This window comes from Nyctibius grandis, chromosome 4 (assembly GCF_013368605.1).
Source record: "Nyctibius grandis isolate bNycGra1 chromosome 4, bNycGra1.pri, whole genome shotgun sequence".
Taxonomy (NCBI): Eukaryota; Metazoa; Chordata; class Aves; order Nyctibiiformes; family Nyctibiidae; genus Nyctibius; species Nyctibius grandis.
The window spans coordinates 55,546,031-55,559,631 of NC_090661.1; the positions used below are offsets into that span (position 1 = coordinate 55,546,031).

The 13,601-nt window shown below is 38.5% G+C and overlaps 1 protein-coding gene across 1 annotated transcript in view; it reads left to right on the forward strand.

Moving 5' to 3' along the window:
• Window positions 1–13,601, forward strand: part of SLC24A4 (solute carrier family 24 member 4) — a 93,317-nt gene that overhangs the window by 49,587 nt on the left and 30,129 nt on the right. The window contains 3 exon segments of the mRNA XM_068399273.1: window positions 9,278–9,354; window positions 10,543–10,617; window positions 12,698–12,782. Coding sequence (XP_068255374.1) covers window positions 9,278–9,354; window positions 10,543–10,617; window positions 12,698–12,782 — 237 coding nt within the window.

A 13,601-nucleotide genomic window follows, 5' to 3' on the forward strand; every position in this document is an offset into this window, starting at 1 on the left:
CCCTGGCTCAGAGTAGTGTAAACACAGCAGAGGCAGTATGAGACAGTAAGTAAAAAAAGGGGAGAAGGTGAAAAACCTTTTAGTATCCTGGTTTAGGAATCTGAGGTGTAAAATAAAAGGGTTGGTGTCCTTGGGTGGGATTTTGAAGAATACACATGCGCTTTGTGTAATACCAGTACCATAATCAGGGAAGATGTTAGCAGAGTTCAGAAATTCTGTGACTGGTCACTGAGACCAACAGCTTATTTCACGTAAGCACTGGAGAGCTGTCAAACGGAGGCAGATTTTGGGCACTGCACTACACTGAATTCAAATCTTTTAATGTAAGTTATTCTTAAACAGCTGTAATAAAACTAAGTGTTGGCAATTTCACTTTTGTTCAGCACTGATTTAGAAATGTTCATGTCCTCATTCTTAGTTAATTTGAGTGGACTTCACAGTTTGATAGCTGTACTGAAATCCTGGATCGTGGTAGAGCTGTTCCAGGCAGGTTCCAGCCATCTTCTGTAGAACTGCTACTTTGCAGTAATAAGGTTGAGATGCAGTTGGATGAAGGCATCAGGCAAGAGCTATCCATATCAGAAAATAATGTGAAATGACTAACCATTGCCAGAAAGAAAAGAAAACTAATCATGAGGCAAATGACCTCTAGCTCTTTAAAGGCAGTTTCTAGAGAGCATATCAGCTGGAGAGCAGAGAGGAAAAAAAAAATCCATGATCCCAAACCTTGAGGTCCTTCTAGAGTTATCTTGAGGACGTTTGAAGCCATTAACACAAGGCCCAGTACACATGAAATGCTACACTTTGATATGCCGATGCATCCCCATGTTGCAGTACTTGTGCACCCATGTGTCGTCACTGACTCCCTAAATTGGGAGATGAGATTTCATCCTGCCTTTCAATTTTCTTTTTGTTGGCAGATAATTGTTAATGTATTTTTGTTTGATCATTTGACATTGCCTTAATGAGCGCAAATACTCTTCTTTTTTATAAAAGAGAAAAGAAATTAAATGTCAGTCCAGGGTTTAATGAGGTATTAATGTTACTTTTTATTGTACTTAATCCAGTCTTGTATAGATATTTTCGTAATTTCATATGATGGAGGGAGAATTTTGAAGGCTATTTCATTAATACACCATCCTTTTACAATACATATATTAAATGGATTTAGTAGTTTAGTGTTGCATCAGTTATTTGCTTCATAAGCTGCCTCTTACCATTGCACAGATAATCACATTTGACAGCCCTTTTGTTTGAGCAATGCAAGTTGAGTTAATATACCACAGAGACAAAATTTGATCCTAATTCCACTGTTTGTGAGGTGAGGGCTGTGGAGGAGGATGCTTACTGTGCCTCCTGCCATATGGTGCTTTGCCTGGAAATAGAAAGCTTGATCTTTGGCATCACACGGCATTACACAGATGCACAAATATCTCTCAAAGAAGTTGGGTGGTATTTCATATCATTTCATTGCACTTCATTCGGGTGCTCTGTTGCTGTCCAGGTGGTGTAATCCATGAAACCAGTTTACTAAAGAGTTATCTTTAAAGGAATTTCCTTGCAGAGTTTTTCAAGTAAATGTGTGTGTTTCTTTGAATTGCCCATTCCTGATTTGCTTTAACAGTGATGCCTAGATTAGTATCCAGCAGAAGCTGAACTGAGTATTTGAGGGAAAATCCACATGTCATCCTGCTACTGAAAACTGGGAACAGCTGTCTAATGGGAATGGGAATTTAAAGCTTGGTAGTTCTTATTTGTTCTGAATGGCACCCAGGAGTATCAGTGAATTGTTCTTTTTTTCTTTTTTGGTCCTTGTAAGATTTTTAAGTTACCAGCTTTCATGTATGAAGGCACTTGCTGAGTACACTGTTTTTTCCACTGACAATTCAGAGTTAAGGACATGTTAGCTTGTGGTGTTAGAAAGGGTTATTTTTAAATTTGATATTTATGTGATTATTTTAATGAATTTAGGCTTTCTGTAACTCTGTAAAAAATATAGTTTTAACATACTGTGGCACATGTATGATTTTCTAATGACTGTTAAAATTTATTTTACATGATTTGGGAAGTAGTATTAAAAAGGAGGACTTTCATATGACACATTTTATATATGAGTAAATTAGTTTCACTGTAATAATATGATCTTTAGGTTGACTTTGTTTCCAGTGTTAACACTGGAATACATAACTAAAACAAGTCAATGCTTTTCTGTGAACAAAAGCGACATGGCTTTTCTAAAGTACACAATTGCTGTCACAATACTGAAAGTGCACTGGTTATGCAAGAGGATCAGGTGAGTGTTATTATGCTGTTCCCCAAGACTAGCTACATGTCTGTTTGGCTGTCCTGAGCTCACCACAGTCATTTCTGAGACTGTGACCATTTCAGCACCTGAGCTAACATGTGAAATGTGACAGTGAACTGACCCTCTTGACATCGGTGGTAAAGACAATATGGGAGGAATTTCTCCCATTTTCTTCAGGATGCTTTCTAAGTGCCTGCCTTCTTTCTGTAAAAATCTTCCCAGTGCGCCGATTTTGGAGAGAAGCATGGGCCAAAGCCACAAACGTTTTGAAAGCAAAGGTGGTTCTAAGACATACTTATCCCAATCAGTGCAACTCAACTCATATAGGACCCCTGCATTCAGGGGGATGTGGTTGGTAGAAGTGATGATTTACTGGCTTTCACTCAGATCTTCTAACAGATTATATTAGTGCGAGTTGCAGTACGACGAAGGCTGTTGCAAGTTCAACTCTTGGTGCACAAGCTGTTGACATTTTGCTACTCATACCAGGTAATGATGCATGCATTTGCTTGACAGGTATAAAGCAGCTCATTTCTGCACACAGTGAGCAGTTTGTTTGCTGTCACTGAGGCACAAACACATGTGCATGAATACAACATCAGGCCTTAGGAAGAGGAGGCCCTGCAGCGTGAGAAGGGAATTGCACATAAGCAGAAATACACTTAAGTGCATAGGTGCCTAAATGTGCTTGTAGTGCTTAAACAAATGACACAAATTTGAAATATTCAAGCTGGTTATAGAGGAAGTATGGAAGTATGTAGTTCTGTCTTCGATCTGTCCTTCTTCCCCTTATATCTCTGCCCTGCGTGAGTCTGATGATCAACAACCCTGGAATGCCAGGGCAAAGGGGTAGGTATCGCAATCTGTAGATGTAACATGTCCTGAAGGGCCAGAGGAACAAGGGCAGGGGAACAAGATGCAGGCATTAAAAGGAGAAGTGGGCTTCTGTGTACATCATTTCCCTAACCCCCTTCCTGCAAAGCCGATTGTGTGTGTCCTTTCAAACAACTACAGTTCCCTCTCCATGTGAGGAGAAATTAAAGAGTTGTAACAAGCTTGAACACTTAGCAGGTATTAAAAGTTGGCATGTTTGTTGCCTCTGTAAGTCAACTGCTGATAAGGTGAAGAAATCACATGTCGAGGCAGGTTATAAAACTACAGATCCACGTGGTTGTTGAGATGTTCTGGCAGGCTTAGGAGATTTTGAAACTTAACTTCATTGGCAGACTGCCTGTCACGGTATGGATAGGGCATGTGGGAACAATGCTCTGATTGGCAGACTGCCTGTCACGGTATGGATAGGGCATGTGGGAACAATGCTCTGATGGTACCCAGAAGTAATCCAGTAACAGCCTAAGTCCGGGCAGGTGTCTCTGGCATGCCTGGGTTACCCCGGCTGCTGCATACCAGATCTCCACTCCAGAGCCACGCAGACAGCTTAAGCTGTGCAGCTGCTATTATATTCTGTTCTGAGGCATGCTATTTGCATGCCTTGTGTAGCTCTTTAGCCACAGACAGCTCAGCCAGAGCTTTTTATCAAAGATGAATGAATCATCCTTTCTGTCATGGAATAGCGAAGGATTTTTTGTTTTCATCACTCAGAGAAAAAGGTGGTGGTGTCCCTCCAAGACGTGGCTGGTTAAGCTGCTTTTGTTTCCCCACTCATTTCATGACTGGGGAGAGGGAATGAGCTGCAGAATGGTGACAGATCCAATATAGACTTGGCTTTCTTGATGCCTTCCCTTTCCCCCTCAATAAATCTGTGCTTGATAAGCTAAGCTGCAGGAGCGTTGGGTTTGCAACAGTACCAACAGGATAAATATTTCTGTATTTCTAGCTGATTTTAAGATGATTGGTGTATGTTCCCCTCCTTTTTATGGCAAAGGTTAGCCCATTAGATGTACCGCTCTTCATTTCATCTCCTTCTCCCATCTGTTCTGTCTCTTTTCAGTAGGAACTGCGGAGATGTAGCGCCCACTCGGGCTGCCAGATAGCTCTGTCTCCTATACACGAGAAAATATCTGTGTGTGAAGTAGAGTGGTGCCCTGCTGTGCACACCCATCAGATCGTACCATGAGGGCAGACCGTGCTGTCTCAAACTCTGTGATAATGTCATATCCCCTCTGTCAGCTCATACAGATGAGGGAGTGCCACTGCCACCCTCAGTTAAGTGATACTGATTCCCAAGCCTAAGCTAGGAGCCAAGGGAATCCAAACAGTCTTTTCCTGAGCAACCAGGTTATCATAGCAGTAGATAAGAAAAACAAATCTTTGTTTAAAATATTAAAACCATGATACAGTGAGTAAATAAAGAGCAATGCATGTGGGTAAGGTATACAGAATTTATGGTTGACAATTATACAAAACCTATGATTATCTGGATAATAAAGCCATAAAGACAGCAAATTCTTATACTGAAAAACTCCAAACTTTACCTCGGAACTCACTGCCAGGTGGCAATTTCATTGAGGAGGAAATCTTACTTACCAAGCTCCAGAGCCTTGCTTCATTTCTCTGACTTTTAAAGAAGATTTTGTAGTGTCTTTATGTGAGAACAATTGCATGCCATGAGTTCTGTGTAGAGAAGAGCATTATCTTTGAGAAAAGCTGTCTTCATGTTAATTCATATAAAATTACCTCTGTGAAGCAAGCAGATACTTATTACAAGTCATTATTTGTTATGAATACTACATCACCAGACTATATATGAAGCAAGATGGTTTGCAGTGAAGCTGGTTTGCTTTTGCTTGGTGATCAGACGCCTGGGCTCATTTCTATCTTCTGGCTGTTAAAGAAATTTCTTTTCCCTAGGTTTCACACAGCAGAGTCTCAGACACCAACTTCCAGGAAAATAAATATTTTAATTGAATAACGCAGCCGTAAGGACAGCTTGAGCTGGGTCCCTCCAGGGTACGAAGAAATCCGTGGGCATTTATACCCTTACAACCTATGCACCCCGCTGTTCACGTGCCCTGCACGTGCCTCTTGGTCCAATGGTAATTAGCAGTCTGGGGTCCTTTTGTTTCTTATTGGATTCTTGGTCTTCCAAGCGAGTCGTGAGACATCGTGTGATGTTTAACTCTTATCTGCAAGAGTTACAGCTTCTGCTCACAGCTGTAGCCTCCTTATCTTCCAGTTCACACTGGTTTCGAGGTCTTCCTTCGCGTATCCAAGCAAACAGTTCAAGTCAGGTTCAAAAGTTTGCGACAGTTGAGGCCCAGGGATTCAGCAACTTTAACTACCAATGCTAAGTAAGACTATTACTTGGTATAACAGAATACAGTTAAAAGATACAGTTAAAAAAAATCAATTAAATAAAATTATTCTATCTTTTAGGCCTCAAAGACCTCAAAGGCTCTTACCTTTGACATCTTCTGGTCTTCTGCTTTCCTGTTTAGTATTAACTTTGAATAAGTAAAGTCACATTAGTGATTTTTATTCAAGCTTCTTAAAACTTCAGTTTATACTGACTTAACCATTTTTAATGTTATACTGTGAAATATTTTACAGTCAACTGAATAAGATTACCATGTAGGTAATAGCTTTACAGATGACACATTGATTTTGCCAAGTTATGGGACAGGGATATATTCCCTTTGCTATATGGTGGCAGTAAGGGGGATGGTGCTTCTGGCACAAGCACCTGTGATGGGAGCTGCAAACCTTTGCATCAGAGTGTGCGAAAGGATGTACCCCATGTGCAGGGTCATGTTACCGTTGCTAGAGGCTCAGGCCAGGACTCTGGTCTCTGCTGTCCTAGTGCATTGCTGGAATACGTGTATTCTCACAGCCACGGCTTGAATGGAGAAGACAAAGGACAAATGGGGGGTGCGATAAGAAAAATAGTATACATGTCCTGAATACATCCATGTGGGCTTGGTATTTTAGCCAGTGATGCAAGAACAACCATATTGCGTAAGATGCCAGCTGCTGTAGTTCTGGGTCTTTTCTCCCAAAGTAGAAATCCCCTTAATACTTTTTTAGTTATTAATCATTTTAGTTAATATTAATTGTTAATCGGCAGAATTTATTTAAAACCACATGCTTTGGGTGCTGATTAAATTTTTGCTGTACTTTATTTCATTTGGGTAGGGAATAACTCCTCTGAGATATTTTGCTTTTGTCAGCTAGTGTAGCAGACAAGAAGTTCTTAAAGTTCATGGTATTCCAGTATTATTTCAGAAGGGTGTTCCTCCCTGATTGCTACATGGGGGGAATGATATTACTGTATTTTACCATATTACTATATTAGTATATTACTATAGATAGCAGTATATTACTACAGGAAACCTGCTTGGCTGTTACATGCATATAAGGTTCTGTTGGCATCTTAGAAGGTTTATCTGTAGATAAATGCATTGCAGATTGCTGCATCGTGACCAATAGTTTGTGGATTATCCAGCATTGTCTTCTAGTAAACAAGTAAGCATGTCAACGCTAAATACACAGTGTCTCAAAACTACAATGCAACCAGTTTTCTCCCAGTTTGTATATTTCCACTATCCTTTTCCTTGTTTGAGGTAACAGTGATGAAAACCAAACAGAAAGGAAGATGTTTTATTCACATATTCTGATTTTAGAAGTACTTGAATTTGTTTGGCTCAGTAGGCAAGTATCTTTTATTTACAGTGTGATTTGCATTTGTATAGCAATGCTGTTTCCTCAGTCAGTTTCTTAAGGTCACAAATCTCCTTACAGTGCAATCCACGAGCCTTGAAGACTGTGGAGTTCTGTAGCAACCCAGAACCACTTTCTCGAAGCTAGTCCTGCTAAACACTGGTTTGCTGGTGATCTTTAGGCACTGAAGCACTCTTCATACCCTTGAATGGTATTCCATAATTTGATAAGTGATTGGGTATTATTGTGCTATTGTGCTGATGCATTTGTGTGTTTATAGTCACTGTTGCTTTCATTTTCCCTGGTGATTATGGGAGGAGGACCAGGAATAGAACATTTACCTATGAGTAGGAAATAGCATTCAGGAGTACCTAAGCAAAATTTAGTATAGAATCATAGAATGGTTTGGGTTGGAAGGGACCTTAAAGATCATCTAGTTCCAACCCCCCTGCCACAGGCAGGGACACCTTTTCACTATAGATTTATACAGTTTTTGTTGTCTGAGATTTAAAAGAAAAGATGCACCTCTGTTTTGGGAAGGCTATATTCAGCATATCGCTGATATTGGTTCCAGTCAGAATACAACAGTAAGAACAAGTCTTACTGAGAAGCCTAATGAAAATCAGTAAAGGAATTGCAGTCGGTCATTGTTGATTAACTTTTATTTTATATGTTTTTTAGACCGTTAGTAGTTTTAAACAAAACTATAGTGGCTTTCAAATATAAGTTGGAGGATTTAGAGAGATTTCATAAAATGGTAACTTTGACTTTTGGAAGGAAGGTATGATTTATGTATATAAGGTTTTAAACACTGCCTGCTGCCAGTGTATTAGTTCAAAAATAACACATTTATGGTAGTGGGCACTGAGGAAAAAACAGAGCTATGGGATCTTCAACTTTGCATGGAGACACTGTTCAAGTCTTTGTCAAGCTAGACATATGCAACATACGTAAGTGTGTGTAGTACGGATGAGAAGAGGCATTTTTGTATTTACATAAAACTTAAAGACTGAGGAGATGAGAAGTCATTCAGGTCCTTGAAACTAGATTATCCTCTCACTGCAGCTAAGATTTTCAAGTGTGTTTGGTGATTACAGGTAACTCAAATTTAAGATACTGTAAAAAGCGTAATCTTCAAAGAGTTACAGTGCAACATTTCCTGAAAATTAGACTGGTTTAGAGTGTTTGAAGTTGAGTAGACATCAGCCATACCTCGAATTCTTGGTTTCTATGTTCATGGTTATTATTTTCAGAATTATATCGAGAAATTGAGAAAATATGCCATTGAAATTGAAAATAGAACAGCATAAACATCCTATGTTGTGCTCTAAAGCATTTCTTTAAGCTGGCAGCCTTGAATATGGGGAAGATGATCATATATTCTCTCTGTTTCCTTCCCTGAGTTTCAGTATATTATGGTAAGTTCGTAAGAACCTTCTGGAGCTTATCTTGTTGTCAACCTACATCTACAAGTCCTTGCGGAAAGGAACATCTCTTTCTGAATAATAATTGAATTAGTTCAGTGCATTTGGATTCCAGTGGCTGAAATAGTTTTCACCCTTAAACTTCCCAGACTCCTGTCTGAGGCACTGTAGATCTCTATCCCTGCCTGTCTTGTCAATCATCTGGATGTTTTTTATCTCATCTATTTCTTCAGGCCTTTGCTGTCTTTGTCTCTGCCATCTGTAATCTTATTTTCACTCTGTTGCCTTTGTGTGGAACATAGATCCTCTAACTGAGCTCCACACAACTTCACTGTCACCCAGAAATAATCCCAGAACTCATGTCTTTGCACATTCCTATCGTCCACCTACCATTTCTGTTTCGTTCCTTCCTTCACCAGATTTAGATAGTAGGCTTTCTGGAGAAAGTACTTGGAATCACTTTAATCTTTGTGAAATGATTTGCAAGACTGTGGAGCCCTATAAAAGTTTGTAGTTAAGAACCTGATGGAAAGTTACAATCATTGTGTAATTTTTCAGGCAAGGTGCACTTAAAGCCAGGAATGTTATTTCAGGATGAATTTTTGTGCCTGTGCCTATAACTTTGAAAGTATATTTAGAGGAGACACAGAAGAGACGATAGTAAAAATAAGGCATTAAGAATATGAAACTCTTAGTACAGTGGAGGTTGGTTTAAGTCACTGGAATGATGATAATTAATAACACCTAAATATCAGTTCTCTGTTTTTTCTACAGAGCAGAAAAGAGATTCTGAGGTGGCAAGCTATAATGTAACAAATTGGAAGATACGCTTGTGTTTGGTCATGTATTTCTACAGATGCATCCTTATTTTTCAGTCTTCTGTTTATAGATGCTGTAAAATTTAAAAAAACCCTGTATTTTTCTCTTTCAGCCATTAGTGAATTCCCTGAAGATGTGTTTACGAATAAAGAACGACAGCAAGGAGGAGTTCTGCTTCATATCATTGCTGTAAGTTTTCCTCTACTGTGCTTCATTTTTGTTTTCCTTTTATTTGTCTTGTAAGATGTTAATCGTCTTAGTGGCCTTGCTAATAGAGGTCTATATATATCAATATGTTTCTAATACTTAGATTTCAATATTTGTAATATGTCTGTATGGGTGCAAATGCTCAAATGGTAATATCTTAGGGATGTGGTTTAGTGGTGGACTTGGTAGTGTTAGGTTAACGGTTTGACTTGATGATCTTAAAGGTCTTTTCCAACCTAAACGATTCTGTGATTTATTTAAGAAAATGATGCAAGTCTGAATTTGCAGTGCCTATGCATTCATCCTCTCGGAGATAAAATCCTGGCCGCATGGATCACAGAGGGATTTCTTCCGCTGACTTTTATTTGTTTGTATTTCATCTTGTATAAAAAGGGTTTGGAACTCCTTTGTTGATGACATCAAGTATGATGTGGAAGATTCTTGATCCTCTTTCTTTCTTATTGTGCCTCTGTGCAAAAGATGCAACTGTAATTAAAAAAACCCCACAACCCTGAAGAAATATAGAAAATGTCATGTGGAGTTTTATATTTTATTGTAGAAAAAAACCCAAACAAAACAAGTAAGGCCTGTGGGCTTTAGTTTTCCATTCCCAGCTCAGGGAAAGTAAAGTAAAAAGGAATTGTGTTTGATGGATAACAGCAGGATTAGACCCACTGCATGAGCACAGCACATAAAGCCACACAAGACAGTGGGAGAATCACGTGTGTGCAGGGAACCAGGATCATTCCTGAGAGGTTTGGTGCAGTGAGCCATGGTCAGGGTCTGCTTGTTTCCAGGTGTGATTATTTCTTGAGTATTGTTAATCAACATGGTCCAGTAATTAACTGAAAATATAGATGGTGACTATGTAACTCTGTAAGCCTTGCCCATTACTTGCCTTTATATGAAGTCTGTTGTGGCACCCTATGCTGTCAAACTATGGTACCTTTCGTATTTTAGGGTCTGGCAAATATTCTTGTCCTAAACTTAATCTTACATTCAAGAATCTGTTTTTATGGCATAAATTGATCAGCAGAGGGATTTTTATTTGTAATGAATTAAAAAATGAAGCTATATATTTCTGCTAGTCTGAATAAATATAGCATTGCCTTCTTTCCTCTTTTCATGTACAGGAAAAATCTGAAGTATTTCCTGAATTTTTCTTTACAGGCTCTTTATATGTTCTACGCTTTGGCTATAGTATGTGATGACTTCTTTGTTCCATCCTTAGAGAAAATTTGTGAGGTATGTAAAAGAACTTTATTCCTCTTCTGGAAATTTATTTAGAGAATATTATGGAATCAAACGTTTTGTGCCATCGTTGTTTGGAGTTCATTCCTGTTAACTTTTTGGCCTTGGTCCTTTTCAAATGATTTGAGCTTTCCATCAAAAAATGAGCCTGTGGTCTGGGCGCATTGGTCCCCCTGGCTGCAGTCAAAGAGAAAAAATGAAAGATTTAGTGAAATCAGATGGCAAAACCCACTTTTAAATACCTGAAGCGTGTAGCTAGGATGGATATGACATATGGATGAGTTGGGTTTATTATTGTACTCCTAGTTTCAAAGGTCACTTGTGAAAAGAAATCGTACATAGCCAAATTAATGTATTGGCTATGCAAATTGTATTGCACATATACCACTGTATCAGCAAGGAGAAAGCATGTGTATGTGATCCTACCATAAAGTGAAGAAAAGAGAGAAAAGGGAGAACGCGTAAGAAAGGTATGTACCTTGGTTTGATATGGAATGAGAATACATATTTTGTATGCAAAAAAATAGTGAATAAATGCAATTCCTTTACATAATTGTTGAGAAGACTTTGCAAAATTACATGTAGGATTCTAATTAAGTCAGTTGATCAGGATAGGGTAGAACTTATACTTGGCATGTAAATGCTGTGTTAGGTAAGGCTTTGGTGAAGTATTACAAAATTAATACAAAGCACAAAACCAGATTTCAGTTCCGTTTTGAGGGCAAAAAGAAAATTTCATCTCCTTTGCTTTTTAAGAAAAATGTGTGTGACCATTTTCTGAAAAGCTCCTGTAGCTAGTTAAAAACTCTATTTTCCTATGGATATATGTACTGAATTCCTATTAGTGTTACTCAGAGCTAGGTATTTACACTTAGCAATAGAAAAACAAATAGAAGAATAAGGGAGGCAGCCAAATATAGTAAAATACTCACTAGGGATCTTTTCTTTCCCTTTTCAGATATTTTGTCTTCAGCATGCACCTTATACACCATATTTAAGTTGTACCAGTTGGGTTGTACCAATTAAGTTGTCACTGATCCTTTGTAAAATCTTTGCCTCTTGTCTCATGTTCTGCTGAACATTAAAAGCTAAGAAGAATTCAGATAGCACGCTTATGTTTGAGTTTCTGCAACAGTATGACTGGTAATAGATCAAATGGTAGAGTGAGGGCTTGTGTTTGTCTTTTGTCAGGTTCTGTAGGATGCCATTTTCATCAGCTCAAATTGTTGCATACTGCCTGAAAAATACAGGATTTCTGTACTGGACCTTTTGTCACTAGTCGCTTTTCTATCCTTGGAAGAGAAATAAGGTACTAAAGATGAGTCTAGAGAGTCTCAAAAAGGAAAAAGCTCCTCCATAAAACCTTCTTTATAGTGCAAGGGAAAGATCTTCAGACAGTATTAAATTGAAGCAGCACACTTGTGGAGCTGCATATGTTTCTGCTGGTCTGAGAACTCTTAAGTTATCTATATCCTATTAGAGCTTAAGAGACACTGTCACAAAAATAGATCTGTCTACAGTACACAGGCCTGTCTGTGTCTAATTGGACTAATTTTGTCTGTGTCAACGGACTCACTTTTGATTAACGCAGTTGTAAAGTGTCGCCAGAATCAGGCCCGCTCTTTGTAAGATTGATTCACAGAGGTTATATTTTTCTCTTATGGATTTTTATTTTCAAACTTTAGAAGCCCCAAGAATTGCCCTTAATTCTTGAATGATTGTGTTTAGAGTTCCGAAAGTAGATTAATGAGAACAATTTGAGATGTTCGCAGTCTTTCTGAATCTGCAGAAGTGCTTTTCTCTAATCAGCTGCATGTAAGCCACAATTGGCTATTCAGTTATATGTAAGTAGGTAATTTTATCTGACACTTCACTGAGTTAGGGTATAAACATTTTACTTGCCCAAAGTATATTTGCCTTCTCAAAAGGCAGTGTCTATTTTTGTATCATAGTGACTGTTCATGCTGTAACAGCACTGTGGCCAAATAATGAAAGAGCTTCTATCTTTGCAACTGTAGAACTGTGCGATGTAAATACAGCAGCAGTGCTGAAATTACCAATGCTTTTCTTCCAGAAACTACATTTGAGTGAAGATGTTGCTGGAGCCACGTTCATGGCAGCAGGGAGCTCCACGCCAGAACTGTTTGCATCTGTTATAGGTATGGAGCCCACACACTAGCTTTTATGAGATCTCCTGTTAAAAAATCAGCAGCAGATCTAGCAGAGGTATTCAAAAGTGCTACCATTCTTCAGTCAATTTATAATCAGCAATTGCTGCTGTCAGCTAGTCTGTGGTTCATGGTATAATTAACTACTCAAAATATCTCACAAAACTGTGAATCTCCTCTCAAAACACAGAGAGGAATGGCTGATTCTGAACATAGGAAGTAACAGAAGAGATTTATTGCAGTCCCCTGAGAGAGAATTTGAGATATTTGATGTCTCTTTGGCTTCTTTCTTCACAAATAAAGGGGATTAATTTTAGCAAGGAAGTAGAAGAACGGGGAACATGGGAAAAGAATAAATTAATATATAGATAAGTCAGATCTGTTACAGGCAGAAGGACATGGTGTATATTACTTACAGAATTATTTGAAGTAGTCTCTGAAATGTTAAAGATTATTGGTATAGAGTGGAGGTCTAAATGGCAAAAGCAGTACCTGTTAAGAGAGGGAAGGACACAGGATTATACTGATAGAGAAGGGGAAAAGCAGCAAATTTGATAAATCTGCCTTTAGTAAAGCTTTAGTAGGCTTTCTGCTACTGACATTTTTACAAACTTCAGGGAAATACAGTCTAAATGAATGCACTATAACATCACATCCAACTTATTAAAAAGCAGCGAGTGTAAGTCTTTAAGGCTTCCTTTAGCGAAAGATTTAAAATACAAGTAGACACAGCTCTGTAGTGTATTCATGTTATCTTTGGTTCTGTCTCAGTACTGAAGATTACATTAGATAATCTCTGGAGGTCCACTC